At 46.1% G+C, this 21006-nt stretch overlaps 1 protein-coding gene and 1 non-coding gene across 3 annotated transcripts in view; both read right to left on the bottom strand.

The window, feature by feature from the left end:
- The window catches only part of RAD54B (RAD54 homolog B), a 177161-nt gene that overhangs the window by 8136 nt on the left and 148019 nt on the right, over window positions 1–21006 (bottom strand). For both annotated transcript variants that reach the window (XM_063924112.1, XM_063924111.1), the window contains exons 10-13: window positions 20350–20640; window positions 12874–13040; window positions 7038–7299; window positions 4935–5001 (exon numbers count right to left, since the gene is read on the bottom strand). In XM_063924112.1, the coding sequence (XP_063780182.1) occupies window positions 4935–5001; window positions 7038–7299; window positions 12874–13040; window positions 20350–20640 (787 nt within the window). The remainder of the gene's footprint in view (window positions 1–4934; window positions 5002–7037; window positions 7300–12873; window positions 13041–20349; window positions 20641–21006) is intronic.
- LOC134931189 (U2 spliceosomal RNA) lies at window positions 11174–11362 on the bottom strand. Its single transcript, XR_010179027.1, has one exon. It is a non-coding gene; the product is annotated as a U2 spliceosomal RNA (small nuclear RNA).

Consider the following 21006-nt stretch of genomic DNA (forward strand, 5'->3'; position numbering starts at 1 on the left):
TTATAAGGACGTGTGGAGACACTGGATCATGTAGTCACATTAAATCTCAGTATCGCATCTAACCCAAAAATATTACATAACGTACTGTAGTCTGGTGTATCGGAAGCTTTGCTCATGTGGTGGTTCCTCTTATACCCCTTTCATACAGAAAACCCGGCAATTACCTGGCATTTCAGTGCCGGGTCGTGTTGCCGGGCTCTGTCTGACCCCCTCATTCACACAGAGAAGCAAATTGCCGGGTCGAGAATTTTCACCCGGTAATTTGCATGCAGATCAACATGGGTATTTTGTCTGTGTGAAAGGGTCAACCCGGGTCAAAATTCCTGGGTCTCCAAACCTGGTAAATTCCTGGGTCGAAGTCCCGGGAATTTCAACCCGTTGACTCATTCACACAGAAAAAGGACCCGTGTTTTCGGGAAATTATCAGGTAGAACTTCTTCACCCAGTAATTTCAGTTTCTGTGTGAAAGGGGTATAAGTGGATTGGGGAGACTTTCTGTAGTCAGTGGCTCTAATTTGCATTAGGGACTATTTATTTTCTTGAATGAAAAATATCTGTATGGTAACGTTAAGACACAAGAAAAGTCACTGTATATTAATACATTTCGCAGTGCATTACAGAGATACATACATACAGGAAATACAATTGTCCAGTTCAATCTGTCCAGTGCTGCTTTTAGAACTAAACAAGGAGAGAAAGGAGGATTCTTGGATCAGAGAAAGTATCCCTTTTAATGTATTTGTTGTTGATTTTAGTGTGGTGTGGTGTTTTGGTGTGCCTCCTGACTATGTGATTATGTATATACAGCTGAGTAGACTGATTCCTCCCATTGTTGTGAATGGCTTATGAAGGGTAAATCTCGTCAGAGGTGGTAAGGCTAAAGGGGGGTACTCACGGAGCGATCGCTGCTTAAAATCTAAGCAATCTGACTAGATTGCTAAGATTTTAAGCAGCGATCACTCCGTGTGTACCCCTCACAGCAATAGTGATGCGCAGCCTCGCACATCGCTATCGCTGGTGCTAGATTGGCCTGCCGTGCAGGCCAAACTAGCAGGTCGCTCACTGCACCCGCTGGGTGAAATGAGCGCCCCCCCCGTCTCTCCCTGCACGCTCAGCACACATTGCGCTGTGCTGAGCGGGGGGAGATGTGTGCTGAGCGGTTCGCTCAGCACACATCTCTCCCCAAATCGGGCCGTGAATAAGACAGTAGAGCAATTTACACATGCTTGGGATAGGCATATAAATATCCTTACAAAGAACAAAGGATCAAATAGGACTGAGGTTACATAAAGGTCAACAACAAAAAAAGGGACAGACTAGATGGGCCAAGTGGTTCTTATTCTTTGATTCGATGTTATGTGAAATCTCTGAGGAAGCACCAGAAATGGAAGTGCTACGAAAAAAAGAACAAGAGGTTTCTAAAAAAGTCCGTATTTTGTATGCAGAAGATACTTTAACGGGTGGCACTTGATATGCCGGCTGTCGGGATCCCGGCGTTCAGCATACCGGCGCCAGAATCCCGACAGCCGGCATACTAACAACTATTTTCCCTCTTGGGGTGTCCACAACACCCCCTGGAAGGAGAATAAATAGCGTGGCGCGTTTAGCGTGCCACCGTGCCCGCATGGGGCTTTTTTGCGCTTGCCCCGCTGCCACTATACCGGCCCCGTTATGCTGGGCGCCAGGATCCCGAGCGTCAGCATACCGTAGTACTCCCATTTTAACTGCATTGGTCTGTAATACCATAGTTACTGTAAGCATATCTAGTTTAGTGCTGCTTGGGCTTTGCACTGTATATTGTGCTACATACTGATTATGTAGGAAATGGACAATCTGCATGCAGTGCTCACATTTTTCTCTCTTAGGGGTATATTCTATTAAGGTCGAAACTGCCGTCTTGTCGAAAAGATGGCAGTGTTAGACTTTTTCAGGTCGGAAGGGGTTCCGACCTATTCAGTCCCCAGTTTTTTCATTCACAAGCTTCTGAGGGAAACGGGGCCAAATCTGACCATCTCAGTCCGACTTAAAAAAAAGTCAGACTGGGATGAGGGACCTGAGAGGAGGAGAGGTGCGGGCAGATGGGGGACAGCAGCGCTACACCACAGCACTGCAGGAGGTCCCGCTTGCTGGAGGCGGGTGGACGCTGCCGTGAGGTCTGGCGGCTGTACCACATACTCCTGCAGCGCTGCTGTCCCCCATCTGCCCGCGGCTCTCCCCCCTCTCCGGTCCTCATCTCAATTCGACTTTTTTAAAGTCGAATTGAGATGGGCATTGAATAGCCCTTGTCGGATCGGGTGGTATTCATGTGACCGCCGGGCAGCTGACGACAGTCACATGACCTCCTCCACCAGCCCGACGGGTCACTGTCCCGATGGTTGGCATGCCGACCAACAGGGACTATTTCCACTCGTGGGTGTCCACGACACCCATAGAGTGGGAATAGAACCCGCGGCGACCGCAGGTCGCCACCGAGCCCGCAAGGGGCTTGCTGTACTCACCCCTCCCCGCCGGGATCCCGGCGTCGGTATGCTGCCGGTATCCCGGCGTCGGTAAGCTGACCGGCGGTCAGCACCCGAATATACCCCTTAGGGAGATTAATAGGTTACAGTTGGTAATATAAAACTTCATCGCTCAGTGTCCCTATACTTGTCACTCCTCCACCCAGAGATCACACAGGTGGAGAGCAGTATAGAGCAATACAGGATATGGAAGAGCTATGACAGCAGACCATATACATGTCCTAGTAGCTGTCCCTATCACTTGTACTGCAAGACTAAAAAAAGCAATTTTTTTAAAGGCAAAACCAACCAGATTTTGCCTTTAAAAATATTGCCTCTTTAAATGCAGACAAATCAGAACTTTTAAATGTATCGGGGGTATACCGCACTGGAAAATAATAATGTATGTAATAGATATTATTAAGACCAAAATATAATGAGTACAAAGAGAAAACCAATGTTTTCTAATTAATCTTAAATTTGGTGGTGCACCCTGAGTCAGTAATGAAACATGCAACAGAAAAAGAGAAAAGAAGACTCTTTTGTGGGCGCACTCTTATATGTATGTGTATAGAAGTCTCAGAAGAAACAAATGATAAAAATTATATGCAAATTTTATTAACAATCGGTAAAATGGTAGTAGAATATACTGTCAAAAGCATCAAAAAGAGGATCTTTTTGATACTTTTGACAGTATATTCTACTACCATTTTACCGATTGTTGTTAATAAAATTTGCATATAATTTTTATCATTTGTTTCTTCTGAGACTTCTATACACATACATATAAGAGTGCGCCCACAAAAGAGTCTTCTTTTCTCTTTTTCTGTTGCAAATCAGAACTTTTACAAACTCAAATTACGTTTAGCTTTAAGTAAGGGGTTTACAAACAACTTTTAGAAAAATGCTGATTTATATAATGTGAGCAAAAAAGACTGATCAGCCTCCGTTTAGTAAATAAATCTCTAAGAGTGGAATTCCATTTAATGTAATATAATGTAAAATAGTGCACATAATACACAGAGAACTCGAACGAATGTTGATGTAATGTCAACTTCAATAAAGGAAAGGCGTGTCATAGTTTCATGTAACAAGCAGCATAGCCAAGCAGAGTGGGAATACTGTAAAATACATGATTGTACATGAGGTGTTACTAGCAGGTAGGGGGGGGGTTATATTGCCACTGTAGAGGTCACCTGTAAGACTCCAGTACTGTGTTAACATGGTTCATGGGCTGCATAAGAGAACTTATCAGTAAATACTCTTGTAGTGCTTAGAGGAGAGCGGGCCCAAAGGTACTGTAGTATGGCAGAAACATTCCAACATAGCTAAAGGTATTTACTGTATATAGTACAGGTAGAGGCAGAATGTCGTGTTTTAAGAAAACAAAAACGATTTCTAGAACAAGGGGCACACTTTTAAACTGGAAATAGAAAAGTAGCAGAAAGATAAACTTTTCACAGAAATGGTAATAAATGGAACAGTTCCTAGCTGTTGTACCTAGCTATTAACGACCCCCCCCCCCCCCCCCCCCTTCCCAAACACACACATACAAAAGAACCTAAGTTCCTATGCTATCTTTACAAAGAAGATAATGCATGGAGTTCTGCTGCCCTTCTTGGGAGCAGTACAATTTACAGCCTATGTGATAGTAGACTGGGAAGCATTATACAACAGAAAACTCTGCACAGTCCATGCATTTGTGGATTCATACACACTAGCACTGCCATAACTGACATGCTATGCTTGATCATGTAAGCTTTTTTCCAGTTAACAGAACTTTAGACAGTAATGTAGGGAAGAAGAAAATATACTTTATCTTTAATAAAGTCATTATTATGACACTGAGCCTTATGTCACATGTAATTATTCACATATATTTGTGTTTTGTTCTCTGTAATAAACTGCAATGCACAGGCTAACATTTCTCTTGTGTCCTTGGGCGAAGTTGTCCCTGTTCTTGGGCTAAGTTGTCCTTTCAAGCATTAGAACTCCATCAATTGTCATTAATAAATAATTTGGATTTTACACACCTCACAGCTTCCCATATTCTTTTAAGACTGTAAGCTAGTCCTAGGCAGGTCAATCACCAAGCTACTGAAACCCATTGATTGTTGCATATGTTTTATATCTCACTGATCACTTCAAAGGGAAACAAAAAGTTTTCCCAAAAAGGTAATTTTCATGGAGGGAGAGGGGTAACACACACACACACAAACACAGGAGAGAACAGCGTCTGGACAAAGGGTATGACTCCTAGCCCTGAATGTGGGAGAGCAAAAATTCTTCCTTGTTCTATACACACAGAGAGGGAAAAGATCAAATATGACTTAATAGCAATTATGTAAATATACACAGTATAGGTTCCACACAGAACATTTCTGTAACAGCCACATACTCTTCTTTTACTTATATACACCATACTGGGAGCGTCACCTGTGGTTAGAAACCTGTAGATGCGTACAGTGTGCTTCTGACCATCTCTCCACACACGAGCCATGGCCTAGACAGAAAGGAGAACTGTATTTAGCCATTTAGAATAATATTGTACTAATGCAATCCTGTCCTCAAGAAGCACCAATGAACCAGATTTTAAGTATATCCATGATTGGCCACAGGTGACTTAATTAGTACCTCAGTCAATATGATTTAACCGCCTGTGCTCAGCCATGCATATCTTTAAAACCTGGACTGTTAATGGTCCTTGAGGACCGAGTTTGGAACCATCGCTATAGGCCGTACATTTAGCCAATTTTAATCTATCCAGTCCATCTTTGTAGGGTTAAAGGGAACCATATGATACAGCAGGTAGAAAAGGTACTGGATGGGTACATTTAAAACCATAGCATTTACTTTTAATATAAGAATTAAATATCTGGACGAAACAACTTAGGAAGAATGATTTATTTGCAGAAGCAATGCATCTAACTTGATTTGATAACATGGGATTCGGATTTTCTAGAAAGGGAACAATATTTAATCAAAATGAAACAGCGCCACCTACTGGACAAATTATAAATGACTAAACACTGGCAACTGTATTCTCTTCTTTCTCCACCTACAGTAATGGCTGGTTTATGCTCTACTTTCCTCACTCTGGGTTCTTCTCTCTCTCTCTGGTCCTGGCCATTCTCCTCTTCTTATAGTCTCTCTCAGCACCGGAAGCTCTGACACTTACCTTCTTTTACAAATGCGGTGTTTGAGATGTGTGGCTCACTCCAAATCTCAGTTTGTTTGTCCAAGACAGATATTTAGTAGGATTATATACCAGATATAATAAACACACGCATCCATACTCATAGCCCCTATGGTTTTAATTAAACAATAGTAAGCTAAACATGTGTTATGTATAAAAAGAAAACCCTTTGTCCAAAGAAAAATTCATACAACGAAACATAAAATTCCCCTGAATACTCTAATAAATTAAACAAAAATCCTTGGTTTACCCAGCACATACTGAAACTCCATCACTGCGTTATCGCAGGTTTCTAGTGACCTAACAGCTGCACTCTCATGCACTTTGGCCCAGTCCACAAAATGCTCTCAGTCATTTGGCATTAGATCTTATGTATGGCTCTGTAACCACTGCAATGACTGGCGATGATCCAAATTGGTAAGTGTGTTTTAAAAAAAACCTGCTATAAGCTTAAGTGTGGGATCATCTCCAACAAGGACCCTCAGTTGCAGGAAGCAAAGCATCTCAGAGTCCAAGCAACGGACAAGCTGGACTTTGGCAGTCACTTAGCTCTATGGCCAAGCAACCATACCAGAGAATGTGGCCAGAGATATCATCAAAAGAGCCTGATTGCAGAGATACTGTGGCTTACACTGACAGTCATTAAAAAGCAAACAACTGTGTAGAACCTCAAGCATGGCTCTATGTGTTTGGAGTTCCCCTGATTGCCAGGAAAAGCATGTATTCTATTGGGAACTACATCATTTGGTATCCCAGAACAATGCTATTTTTGAGGTCCCAGAAAAATGTCAAACTGACACTTGGAGTCCCACAACAAAGTCAGACACGCTGATTGTTGCAATCTCAGAACAATGGTAGACACACAAAACTTGGGGTCCCATGACAATGGCAGGAACACTGACTTTTTGGATCCCATGACAAAGAAGCAGAATGGCCCCAGACAATGGCACACTGACCCTTGTGTGAATCCAGAAAAATAACATGCTGACCATTGCTTGGAGTCTCAAAAAAATAGTCCCTGACAGTTGGAGTCCCATGACAATAAGCTCATATGTTACAGGACAATGGCATGCTGATCCATGAGATCCCAGAACAATTGCACACAGGCCCTTGGGGTATCAAGATAATTAGTTCTGGTAAGTGCAAGATGGCCCAGGATAATACGACCTTCAGCCTACCTCCTATAAAGCACACGATACATAAATATTGGCACATTACATGCTAGGTGGAAAAAGGTCATCAGATATGTTTTCTTATAGATTTATAATAATATTTTTTAAAAAGCGGAGCACTGAAAAAGAAAGTATTTGGCAGTAAAATAGACTTATTACTACTATGCATACCTGTATGTCATTAGCAGGATTCCAATCAATATCATAGAGAATTAAGTGAGACGCTCCAATCAAGTTCAGTCCCACCCCGCCAGCTTTGGAGCTAAGTAGGAAGATAAAGTCTGACGAATATTTGCTGTTAAATCCATCCACAATCTGCTGCCTATGGGTAACTGGCGTCTGTCCGTCCAGCCTGGTGCACTTGTACCCATGCTGCTGACACATGTCTTGTAATATATTCAGCGTTTGGGTATAATTAGACACCAGAACCACTCTGCAAGATACATTAAAATGCAGGTTCACTTTGTTCATTCTACATAACATAAATATTCAAAGTACTAACAAGTAAAATATTAAGACACTTATGTGGCAGAAGGGGTGAGATAGGCTGTATGATGCAGAATAAATGAATAAGGCTGTATGAAACAGAAGTAAGAGGCAAGTAAGGCTGTATGATGCAGAAGGGATGAGTAAGGCGGTACAAGACAGAAATAAGGGGTGAGAGTAAGGCTGTATAATGCAGAAAATAGGATTTTAGTTACCTACCGGTAAATCCTTTTCTCGTAGTCCATAAGGGATACCGGGGTTACTTAGTACGATGGGGTACAGATGGGGTCCAAAGGAGCTGGTGCACTTTAAATTTCTTCAACTGAATGTGCTGGCTCCTCCCCTCTATGCCCCCTCCTACAGCCAGTCTAGGATAAACTGTGCCCGAAGGAGAATGAACATACTTGAGAGAAGGAACATAACAACAACGAGTGGTGAGATTCACACACCTGCACACCACAACATAAACCGACCAGCAACTGCTGGTAACAAAACAACAACAGCTGAACAGGTAAACTTTACAGAAAAAAAACCTGCAGAAAAGTCAACGCACTGAGGCAGGCGCCCAGTATCCCTTATGGACTATGAGAAAAGGATTTACTGGTAGGTAACCAAAATCCTATTTTCTCTAGCATCCATAAGGGATAGTGGGGTCACTTCATACGATGAGGATGACCCAAAGCTTCCAGAACGGGCGGGAATGTGCGGAGACGTCTGCAGCACCGCCTGCCCAAACTGGGTATACTCTTTGGCCAGGGTATCAAACCTGTAGAACTTCACAAAGGTGTTCTTCCCCGACCAGGTAGCAGCTCGGCACAGTTGCAAGGCCGAGACTCCACGGGCAGCCGCCCATGAAGACCCCACCGAACTTGTAGAGTGGGCCTTCAGAGACTGAGGAACAGGTAAGGCTGCTGACACATAGGCCTGTTGGATAGTAAGCACAAGCCAATGAGCAATGGACTGCTTAGAAGCAGGGCAACCCTTTTTCTGCGATCATAGAGCACAAACAAGGAATCCGTCTTTCTGATCCGAGCCGTACTCTTGATATAGATCTTCAAGGCTCGCACAGCATCCAATGCCTCCGAAGGAGCAGAAGAGCCAGAACTAGACGGGACCACAATAGGTCGGTTCAAGTGGAATGCAGAGACAACTTTCGGCAGGTACTGCTGCCTAGTCCTGAGCTCTGCTCTGCCTTCGTAAAAGATCAAGTATGGACTTTTTCACGATAAGGCCCCCAATTCTGAGACACTCCTAGCAGAAGCCAGGGCCAACAACATTAACGTCTTCCACGTAAGGTACTTGTCTTCTATCGCCATCAAAGGTTCAAACCAGGAGGACTGTAGAAACGCCAAGACCACATTCAAATCCCAGGGTGCCGTTGGCAGCACAAAGGGAGGATGTATGTGAAGTACCCCTTGCAAGAAAGTCTGAACTTCTGGCAACATTGCCAACTTCTTCTGGAAGAAAATAGAGAGGGACGAAATCTGGACCTTGAGGGAACCCAGATGTAGGCCCATATCCACTCCTGCCTGTAGGAAACGCAAGAAGCGTCCTAAGTGAAAATCCGCAGAAGGATACGTGTGCGCCTCGTACCAAGAGACATATCTCCTCCAGATATGATGGTAACGCTTTGACATTAAAGGCTTCCTTGACTGAACCATGGTTACAATAACCTTTTTGGAAAGGCCTTTGCGAGCTAGGATGTTCCGCTGAACCGCCATGTCGTCAAACGAAGACGCCATAAGTCCGGGTAGACGAACGGTCCTTGTTGAAGAAGAGCTCTTCACAGTGGCAGAGGCCAAGGGTCTTCGACGGACATGTCCAGAAGATTCGAGTAGCACACCCTCTGAGGCCAGTCTGGGGCAATTAGAATTGCCTGGACTCTTTGATGCCTGATTCTCTGTAGCACCCTTGGGAACAACGGAATCGGCAGAAACAGGTAGACCAACCGATAAGGCCACAGCGTCGTCAGTGCATCCACTGCTATCGCCTGAGGGTCCCTGGTTCTTGAACAATACCGGCGAAGCTTCTTGTTGAGCCAAGAAGCCATCAGGTCGACCTGCGGGCAGCCCCACAGGTCGGTGATTTGCTGAAACACCTGTGGGAGGAGGCCCCACTCTCCCGGGTGGAGGTCGTGACGTCTCAGGAAGTCCGCTTCCAAGTTGTCCACCCCCGGAATAAAGATGGCCGACATTGCTCTTGCATTTCTTTCAGCCCAGAAAGTGTCATTTGACACTTCTTGCATGCAAGCTCTGCTCTTTGTTCCTCCCTGTAGATTGATGTATGCCACTGCCGTGGAGTTGTCCGACTGAACTTGAATGGCCCGATCCCGAAGAAGAGAAGAGGCCTGAAGCAGAGCGTTGTAGAGAGTTCCAGAATGTTGATCGGAAGTAGGGCTTTGTGGGAGGACCACCTGCCCTGGAACTGAGCCCCTTGGGTGACAGCTCCCCTTCCCCGCAGACTAGCGTCTGTTGTGAGGAAGATCCAATCCTGAATCCCGAAACTTCGACCTTCCAGCAGGTCTGAGGACTGTAGCCACCACAGGAGGGAAACCCTGGCCTAAGGTGAGAGGCATATGATTCAATGCATCTGAAGATGTGATGCGGACCACTTGCTCAGGAAACCCAATTGAAATGTTCTGGGATGGAACCTTCCGTACTGGATTGCCTCGTAAGAGGCTATCATCTTTCCCAACAAACGTATGCAAAGATGGATGGATATCCACTTCGGCCTTAGAACCGCTCAGACCATCTCCTGGAGTGTCCTTGCCTTGTCCTCTGGGAGGAATACCTTCTGGGCCACAGTATCCAGCAACATTCCCAGGAACAGCAGCCGAGTTGGCTCCAGGTGAGACTTCTGCAAATTTAGAATCCACCCATGATGTGACAGAAGCTGAATAGTGTGGTTGATATTGAGCAATAGAAGCTCCCTGGATCTCGCCTTTATCAAGAGATCGTCCAGGTAAGGAACGATGTTGACCCCCTGGACTCGGAGCTGGAACATCATTTCCGCCATCACCTTCGCAAAGACCCTCGAAGCCTTGGACAGGCCAAAGGGCAGAGCCTGGAACTGGTAGTGGTCGTCCAACAGGGCAAACCGCAGGTAAGCCTGGCGGGGCGGCAAAACTGGGATATGGAGATAAGCATCCTTTATATCCAGTGAAACCATGAACTCCTGTTCTTCCAGACCCGCAATCTCTGCTCGCAGGGATTCCATCTTGAACTTGAAGACCTTTAGGTAAGGGTTCAAGGATTTCAGATTCAAAATGGGCCTTACCGGATCGTCCTGAGTCGGTACCACAACAGGTTGGATTAGTATCCCGTTTTCTACATGAGGCGGAAGTGGAACTATAGCTTGGGTCCGACCAAGTCTTAGTACAGCCTCTTGTAATATCTCCCACGATGCTTCGGAATGTGAAGTGGAGTGAATTTAAACACACTCTTCATACTAGGGTAAACAGATCTTTTACCCAGGGATCCTGGCAGGAGCTTTTTCTAAATATGCTGAAATATTTTAGACGGGGCCCTACCCTGGAATCCCTTAGGCGTGGAGGACCACCTTCATTCCGAAGTATTTATGGAATAGACTTGGTGCTCTGTTTTTGTGATCCTGTAAAACAGGTCTGTTTCTCCTCTGGTGCCTCTGTTGCATTGAGGCACCACTGGCACTGCCCCCAACACTTGTAACCCTAAGATGATGCTCTCGGGTAAGCACATCTGGTGGGCATAGCTGCGACGGTAGGTACGTGGACCCACCGGTAGTAATCCGTGAGATTCCTGAACCCAGCATTCACTAACCACTGATGTAATCATAAGCTCTGCGAGCAGAGAATGTCATAGTAGTACTGCAGTACCCGGTTAATGCGCGGAGCAAACAGAGCAAGCTCTTTACCCATCTCCCTGTTCTAAATTTTTATAAAATATATGGCTCCCAGATAGGGAACGTATCAGACATGAAACTAATAAGAACAGATACTGCCCTTGATCTTGGCCAGAAGGCCGTCAGGCGATGCACAGGCATTTATAATGCCTATTTTACAGAAACTAAACTGAAGAAAAACTCCAGAGTGTGCATCCTCTCCTGAGGGCACATTTTTCTAAACTGGCTGTAGGAGGGGGCATAGAGGGGAGGAGCCAGCACACCCAGTTGAAGAAATTTAAAGTGCACCAGCTCCTTTGGACCCCATCTATACCCCATCGTACTAAGTGACCCCAGTATCCCTTATGGATGCTAGAGAAAGGATGAGTAAGGCTGTATAATGCAGAAAGGATGAGTAAGGCAGTATGTGGTAGAAGGTATGAATAAGGAGGTATGAGGGAGAAGGGATGAATAAGGCAGTATGAGGCAGAACTAAAGGGGTAAGGCTGTATGAGGCAGAAGAGGTAAGACTGCATGAGGCAAAAGTAAGTGGTAATGATGTATGATGCAGAAGGGATGAGTAGAGCTGCCTGTGGCGGAAGTAAGGGGTGAGTAAGGCTGAAGCAAAAGTAAGGGGGTGAGTAGGGCTGTATGAAGCAGAAGTAAGGGGTGAGTAAAGCTGTATGAAGCTGAAGGGGTGAGTAAGGCTGTATGATGCAGAAGTAAGGGGGTGAGTAAGGCTGTATGATGCAGAAGTAAGGGGTGAGTAAGGTTGTATGAAGTAGAAGTAAGGGGTGAGTAAGGCTGTATGAAGCAGAAGTGAGGGGTGAGTAAGGCTGTATGAAGCAGAAGTAAGGGGTGAGTAAGGGTGTGTATGAGGCAGAAGTATGGGGTGAGTAAGGCTGTATGATTCAGAAGGGGTGTGTAAGGTTGTATGAAGCTGAAGGGATGAGTAGGGCTGAATGAAGCAGAAGTAAGGGGGTGTGTAAGGCTGAATGAAGCAGAGATGAGGGGTTGAGTAAGGCTGTATGAAGGAGAAGGGGTGAGTAAGGCTGTATGATGCAGAAGGGGTGAGTAGGGCTGTATGAAGCAGAAGTAAGGGGTGAGTAAGGCTGTATGATGCAGAAGGGGTGAGTAAGGCTGTATGATGCAGAAGGGGTGAGTAAGGCTGTATGAAGCAAAAGTAAGGGGTGAGTAAGTCTGTATGAAGCAGAAGTAAGGGGTGAGTAAGTCTGTATGAAGCAGAAGTAAGGGGTGAGTAAGGCTGTATGAAGCAGAAGTAAGGGGGTAAGGCTGTATTAAGCAGAATGGGGTAAGGCTGTATTAAGCAGAAGGGGGTACGGCTGTATGAAGCAGAAGTAAGGGGGTGAGTAAGGCTGTACGAGGCAGCAGAAAGGGAGTGAGTAAGGTAGTATGTGGATGAAGGGGTGTGTAAGGCTGTATGAGGCAGAAGTAAGGGAGTGAGTAAGGCAGTCAGAAAATATATGAAAACTTTTGATTCTGCAAAACCTTCCTACCAACACTTGGAAACACTTCATAGGTGCTATCAGCAGTATTTTATGCACTGATAAATGATCTGCCAATGCAAACCATAATGAAACTGCCACATACATGTACAGAAGCTTTCACATCTTTAAAAGGTATTTTCTATAGGTGTACATACCTCTCATATGGACTGTGTTCTCTTATCGCCGATAACAGTTTTGTTAACACCTGCAGCTTTCCAGACTCCGACTCTGAGAGTTTACCGGCATTATAATCATGGGGGAAGAGCTGAATTAAACTCTCATAGAAGCTCTGTTCTTCAGTGTCCGGATTTGTGCTCTTCTCCTAAAATAAAGCACAAAAGGAATCAAACACAGCCAATTACTAGCTTTATGCTATTATACTACGACCATTGTACAGTAATGTTCTGTATTACTGACATCATTCATTATTGGCGCACCTACATGCAAGCAAAGGTTCCCTGCTGCTTATTCACACAAGTGCAATGTTGTTCTGTCATGGTTTATAAAGATATGCAAAAAAATGTCAACCACAAATCTTGAGTATAAGGTAACAATATTAGAAAAGAGAAAGCATAATGGGGGATTCAAATATTTGAAAAGTCGGTTGGGTGTCTGTTTTTTCCTGTCTATTAGATAGGAAAAAACAGACTCCCAACTGACTTTTCAAACATTTGAATCTCCCCCTATATATCCCTTTCAGTACAAATAAAGGGCTGTCTTCCCTCCACTGCAGCCTAACCCTAACAGTCCTCTCCCACAGTCTTAAGGCCCTTACACATTAGACGACAGTCCACATCCTTCAAGCATGCCCTACCGACAGCGACGATCGTTGCCGACCCGCGGGGCCGCGCATCGGTCGTCGCTGGCGGCATACACACTTGACGATAAAATGAGCGACGTCGCTCAAGGAGGGGGAAAATGAGCGACGTCGCTCATTTTATCGTTAAGTGTGTATGGACCTTAACCCTAACTCTACCCCCCCTCCCTCCTCCATCCAAGTCTAACCCTAGTCCACATCCTGGTGCCTAACCCTAACCCCAGTACTTGCCATTGGGATACTGCCGTCTGTATTCTGACTGTCAGAATCCTGAATATCGGGATTTGGACCGCATCCCATTGTGATGGCTGCACCTATCCAATCAGGGCTTCCATAAAGTACTGTTCTGCCCCTTCCTTTTCACAGTTCAGCCACTTGGTGTCCGCACGTTTTGGAAGTATGTTGTGGGCGTGTAGACAGATTTGTGAGCTATTTGAGTAGAGCAATGCAGCGCTCACATCCTTTTCAGGTGGATCCTCTGTACCAAACATGGGGTAGGTGTAAATGCAGGTATAATGATGAGGATGGCATTACGATGATGCTCTTGGGGCTATATGACCATAGATGAGTACAACCCTGAACGCATGCGGATGTTTGCATAGGACCTCTGATCGCTCATAACAAAATCAGTCCCCCAGTGCTTATCTCACATGTTACTTAGAAAATGACACCATTGTTACCTCTGAATAAAAGTGCACTGTACTGTAATAAATACCGCTCTTAATAGTGTCACCAGTGCTAATGTCGGGTATGGGTCATTAGGTCGACCACTATTGGTCGACATGCATTAGGTCGACATGAACAAGGTCAACATGGAAAAGGTCAACATGAGGTTTTTTTTTTTACTTTTTTTGGTGTTGTTTTCTTCATAAAGTGACGGGGAGCCCCACTTAATGCACAGCGTCCCCTCGCATGGCTCGCCATGCTGCGGGAAAGGTGCCTCGCTGCACTTGGCACACGTTACTATTCCCAATCATAGTCCACGTGCGTCATAAAATAAGAATTTACTTACCGATAATTCTATTTCTCATAGTCCGTAGTGGATGCTGGGGACTCCGTAAGGACCATGGGGAATAGCGGCTCCGCAGGAGACTGGGCACATCTAAAGAAAGCTTTAGGACTATCTGGTGTGCACTGGCTCCTCCCCCCATGACCCTCCTCCAAGCCTCAGTTAGGATACTGTGCCCGGACGAGCGTACACAATAAGGAAGGATTTTGAATCCCGGGTAAGACTCATACCAGCCACACCAATCACACCGTATAACCTGTGATCTGAACCCAGTTAACAGCATGATAATAGAGGAGCCTCTGAAAAGATGGCTCACAACAATAATAACCCGATTTTGTAACAATAACTATGTACAAGTATTGCAGACAATCCGCACTTGGGATGGGCGCCCAGCATCCACTACGGACTATGAGAAATAGAATTATCGGTAAGTAAATTCTTATTTTCTCTAACGTCCTAAGTGGATGCTGGGGACTCCGTAAGGACCATGGGGATTATACCAAAGCTCCCAAACGGGCGGGAGAGTGCGGATGACTCTGCAGCACCGAATGAGAGAACTCCAGGTCCTCCTTAGCCAGGATATCAATTTTGTAGAATTTTACAAACGTATTTGCTCCTGACCAAGTAGCTGCTCGGCAAAGTTGTAAAGCCGAGACCCCTCGGGCAGCCGCCCAAGATGAGCCCACCTTCCTTGTGGAGTGGACATTTACAGATTTTTGGCTGTGGCAGGCCTGCCACAGAATGTGCAAGCTGAATTGTACTACAAATCCAACGAGCAATAGTCTGCTTAGAAGCAGGAGCACCCAGCTTGTTGGGTGCATACAGGATAAACAGCGAGGCAGATTTCCTGACTCCAGCCGTCCTGGAAACATATATTTTCAGGGCACTGACAACGTCTAGCAACTTGGAGGCCTCCAAGTCCCTAGTAGCCGCAGGCACCACAAATAGGTTGGTTCAGGTGAAACGCTGAAACCACCTTGGGGAGAAACTGAGGACGAGTCCTCAATTCCGCCCTGTCCGAATGGAAAATCAGATAAGGGCTTTTTCAGGATAAAGCCGCTAATTCTGACACGCGCCTGGCCCAGGCCAGGGCCAACAGCATGACCACTTTTCATGTGAGATATTTTAACTCCACAGATTTAAGTGGTTCAAACCAATGTGACTTTTGGAACCCAAAACTACATTGAGATCCCAAAGTGCCACTGGAGGCACAAAAGGAGGCTGTATATGCAGTACCCCTTTTACAAACGTCTGAACTTCAGGGACTGAAGCTAGTTCTTTTTTGGAAGAAAATTGACAGGGCCGAAATTTGAAACTTAATGGACCCCAATTTCAGGCCCATAGACACTCCTGTTTGCAGGAAATGTAGGAATCGACCCAGTTGAATTTCCTCCGTCGGGCCTTACTGGCCTCGCACCACGCAACATATTTTCGCCAATTGCGGTGATAATGTTTTTGCGGTTACATCCTTCCTGGCTTTGATCAGGATAGGGATGACTTCATCCGGAATGCCTTTTTTCCTTCAGGATCCGGCGTTCAACCGCCATGCCGTCAAACGCAGCCGCGGTAAGTCTTGGAACAGACAGGGTCCTTGCTGGAGCAGGTCCATTCTTAGAGGTAGAGGCCACGGATCCTCCGTGAGCATCTCTTGAAGTTCCGGTTACCAAGTCCTTCTTGGCCAATCCGGAACCACGAATATAGTGTTTACTCCTCTCCATCTTATCAATCTCAGTACCTTGGGTATGAGAGGCAGAGGAGGGAACACATAACCTGACTGGTACACCCACGGTGTTACCAGAGCGTCTACAGCTTATTGCCTGAGGGTCCCTGGACCTGGCGCAATACCTGTCGAGTTTTTAATCATGTGGAAGACTTCTGGGTGAAGTTCCCACTCTCCCGGGTGGAGGTCGTGCTGAGGAAGTCTGCTTCCCAGTTGTCCACTCCCGGAATGAATACTGCTGACAGTGCTATCACATGATTTTCCGCCCAGCGAAGAATCCTTGCAGCTTCTGCCAATGCCCTCCTGCTTCTTGTGCCACCCTGTCTGTTTACGCGGGTGACTGCCGTGATGTTGTCCGACTGGATCAACACCGGCTGACCTTGAAGCAGAGGTCTTGCTAAGCTTAGAGCATTGTAAATGTCCCTTAGCTTCAGGATATTTATGTGAAGTGATGTCTCCAGGCTTGACCATAAGCCCTGGATATTCCTTCCCTGTGTGACTGCTCCCCAGCCTCGCAGGCTGGCATCCGTGGTCACCAGGACCCAGTCCTGAATGCCTAATCTGCGGCCCTCTAGAAGATGAGCACTCTGCAACCACCACAGGAGGGACACCCTTGTCCTTGGTGACAGGGTTATCCGCTGATGCATCTGAAGATGCGACCCGGACCAATTGTCCAGCAGGTCCCACTGGAAAGTTCTTGCGTGGAATCTGCCGAATGGGATTGCTTCGTAGGAAGCCACCATTTTTCCCAGAACCCTTTCATTGATGTACTGAGACTTGGCTCGGTTATAGGAGGTTCCCGACTAGCTCGGATAACTCCCTGACTTTCTCCTCCGGGAGAAACACCTTTTTCTGGACTGTGTCCAGGATCATCCCTAGGAACAGAAGACACGTCGTCGGAACCAGGTGCGATTTTGGAATATTGAGAATCCAATCGTGCTGCCGCAACACTACCTGAGATAGTGCTCCACCGACCTCCAACTGTTCCCTGGATCTTACCCTTATCAGGGAATTGTCCAAGTAAGGGATAACTAAAATTCACTTCCTTCGAAGGAATATCATTATTTCGGCCATACCTTGGTAAAGACCCGGGGTGCCGTGGACCATCCATACGGCAGCGTCTGAACTGATAGTGACAGTTCTGTACCATAAACCTGAGGTACCCTTGGTGAGAAGGGTAAATTATTGACATGAAGGTAAGCATCCTTGATGTCCCGAGACATCATGTAGTCCCCTTCTTCCAGGTTCGCAATCACTGCTCTGAGTGACTCAATCTTGAATTTGAACCTCTGTATGTAAGTGTTCAAAGATTTTAGATTTAGAATCGGTCTCACCGAGCCGTCTGGCTTCGGTACCACAACAGTGTGGAATAATACCCCGTTCCCTGTTGCAGGAGGGGTATCTTGATTATCACCTGCTGGGAATACAGCTTGTGAATGGCTTCCAAAACTGTCTCCCTGTCAGAAGGAGACATCGGTAAAGCCGACTTTAGGAAACGGCGAGGGGGATACGTCTCGAATTCTAATTTGTACCCCTGAGATATCACCTGAAGGATCCAGGGGTCTACTTGCGAGTGAGCCCACTGCGCGCTGAAATTCATTGAGACGAGCCCCCCACCGTGCCTGATTCTGCTTGTAAAGCCCCAGCGTATACTGAGGGCTTGGCAGAGGCGGGAGAGGGTTTCTGTTCCTGGGAACTGGCTGATTTCTGCAGCCTTTTTCCTCTCCCTCTGTCACGGGGCAGAAATGAGGAACCTTTTGCCCGCTTGTCCACGAAAAGACTGCGCCTGATAATACGGCGTCTTCTCATGTTGAGAGGCGACCTGGGGTACAAACGTGGAATTCCCAGCTGTTGCCGTGGCCACCAGGTCTGAAAGACCGACCCCAAATAACTCCTCTTAATAAAGCAATACTTCCAAATGCCGTTTGGAATACGCATCACCTGACCACTGACGTGTCCATAACCCTCTACTGGTAGAAATGGACAACGCGTTTAGACTTGATGCCAGTCGGCAATTATTCCGCTGTGCATCACGCATATATAGAAATGCATCTTTTAAATGCTCTATAGGCAAAAATATACTGTCCCTATCTAGGGTATCAATATTTTCAGTCAGGGAATCCGACCACGCCAACCCAGCACTGCACATCCAGGCTGAGGCGATTGCTGGTCGCAGTATAACACCAGTATGTGTGTAAATACCTTTTAGGATACCCTCCTGCTTTCTATCAGCAGGATCCTTAAGGGCGGCCATCTCAGGCGAAGGTAGAGCCCTTACAAGCGTGTGAGCGCTTTATCCACCCTAGGGGGTGTTTCCCAACGTACCCTAACCTCTGGCGGGAAAGGATATAATGCCAATAACATTTAGAAATTATCAGTTGTTATCGGGGGAAACCCACGCATCATCACACACCTCATTTAATTTCTCAGATTCAGGAAAACTACAGGTAGTTTTTCCTCACCGAACATAATACCCCTTTTTTTGGTGGTACTCGTATTATCAGAAATGTGTAAAACATTTTTCATTGCCTCAATCATGTAACGTGTGGCCCTACTGGAAGTCACATTCGTCTCTTCACCGTCGACACTGGAGTCAGTATCCATGTCGGCGTCTATATCTGCCATCTGAGGTAACGGGCGCTTTAGAGCCCCTGAAGGCCTATGAGACGTCTGGACAGGCACAAGCTGAGTAGCCGGCTGTCTCATGTCAACCACTGTCTTTTATACAGAGCTGACACTGTCACGTAATTCCTTCCAACAGTTCATCCACACAGGTATCGACCCCCTAGGGGGTGACATCACTATTACAGGCAATCTGCTCCGTCTCCACATCATTTTTCTCCTCATACATGTCGACACAAAAGTACCGACATACAGCACACACACAGGGAATGCTCTGATAGAGGACAGGACCCCACTAGCCCTTTGGGGAGACAGAGGGAGAGTTTGCCAGCACACACCAGAGCGCTATATATATACAGGGATAACCTTATATAAGTGTTTTTCCCCTTATAGCTGCTGTATAGTTAATACTGCGCCTAATTAGTGCCCCCCTCTCTTTTTTAACCCTTTCTGTAGTGTAGTGACTGCAGGGGAGAGACAGGGAGCTTCCCTCCAACGGAGCTGTGAGGGAAAATGGCGCCAGTGTGCTGAGGAGATAGGCTCCGCCCCCTTATCGGCGGCCTTATCCCCCGTTTTTCTATGTATTTTGGCAGGGGTTAAATGCATCCATATAGCCCAGGAGCTATATGTGATGCATTTTTTTGCCATCCAAGGTGTTTTTATTGCGTCTCAGGGCGCCCCCACCCAGCGCCCTGCACCCTCAGTGACCGAAGTGTGAAGTGTGCTGAGAGCAATGGCGCACAGCTGCAGTGCTGTGCGCTACCTTGTTGAAGACAGGACGTCTTCTGCCGCCGATTTTCCGGACCTCTTCTGCCTTCTGGCTCTGTAAGGGGGCCGGCGGCGCGGCTCTGGGACCCATCCAAGCTGGGCCTGTGATCGTCCCTCTGGAGCTAATGTCCAGTAGCCTAAGAAGCCCAATCCACTCTGCACGCAGGTGAGTTCGCTTCTTCTCCCCTTAGTCCCTCGATGCAGTGAGCCTGTTGCCAGCAGGTCTCACTGAAAATAAAAAACCTAAACTAAAACTTTCACTAAGAAGCTCAGGAGAGCCCCTAGTGTGCACCCTTCTCGTTCGGGCACAGAGATCTAACTGAGGCTTGGAGGAGGGTCATGGGGGGAGGAGCCAGTGCACACCAGATAGTCCTAAAGCTTTCTTTAGATGTGCCCAGTCTCCTGCGGAGCCGCTATTCCCCATGGTCCTTACGGAGTCCCCAGCATCCACTTAGGACGTTAGAGAAAGTATGAAAAGTTCAAATAATGCAAAAAAAAATGTGAAAAACTCATGTTGACCTTTTTCCATGACGACCTAGTGACCATGTTGACCTAATGCATGTCGACCAATAGTGGTTGACCTAATGACTGTCGACCTAAGTGTAGTCGAACTAATGACCGTATCCCGCTAATGTCTGCTTGACCTGTACTTTAAGCAGACGGTATAAAGGAGGACTGTGAATATATACACTGACCTGGATAGTCTTATAAAGCAGACACGGATGATTACAAAGTTTCTTCAGTGCCCCGATACACACCAGGTGGGAGCCGCCTTCCCCCAAGCCTTGCAGACAGGACCTAACAATCCGAGAGTTCAGGAGCTTTCGGTACAAATCAAGCTGAAACGAGGATGGCTTGCAGAAGACTATGCTTTCAATTTTGGGAGGGAGGAATTGATTAATGACCTCTTGTGTTCTTCTGAGAATAAACAGGCCTGTTAGACGGGCAAGTTCTGAGGCTCTTTCGTCTCCTAATTTTTTTTCTTCCTATAAAAAAAATAGAGAGAGAGTTAATCTGGTCGTACTGAACACCTCTACTCACAAAAGCCAAGTAGGGATTCGTAAATGTAAATAGGCCGGAAAAAAACAATATGGGACTGATGGCAGTAAATTAAAAAGAGCAAGTAACTTTTCACCCAGACAAACCATGTTGCAATGCAAGGGGTTTATTTATTTATTTTACATGCAGAGTAAATACTGCCGGCTTTTGCATGTAGCCCACAAATGTTAGACAGCTTTAATTTTACACTGTAATTAAGGTTTGAGTTTGGACATGCTCCTCTCAAATCTAAATCTCTCTGTATACAGTATTTTATATCTGCCCCACCTGCAGTGCAACATGGTTTTGTTGAA

The sequence above is a fragment of the Pseudophryne corroboree genome, chromosome 5 (genome assembly GCF_028390025.1).
Source record: "Pseudophryne corroboree isolate aPseCor3 chromosome 5, aPseCor3.hap2, whole genome shotgun sequence".
Classification (NCBI taxonomy): domain Eukaryota; kingdom Metazoa; phylum Chordata; class Amphibia; order Anura; family Myobatrachidae; genus Pseudophryne; species Pseudophryne corroboree.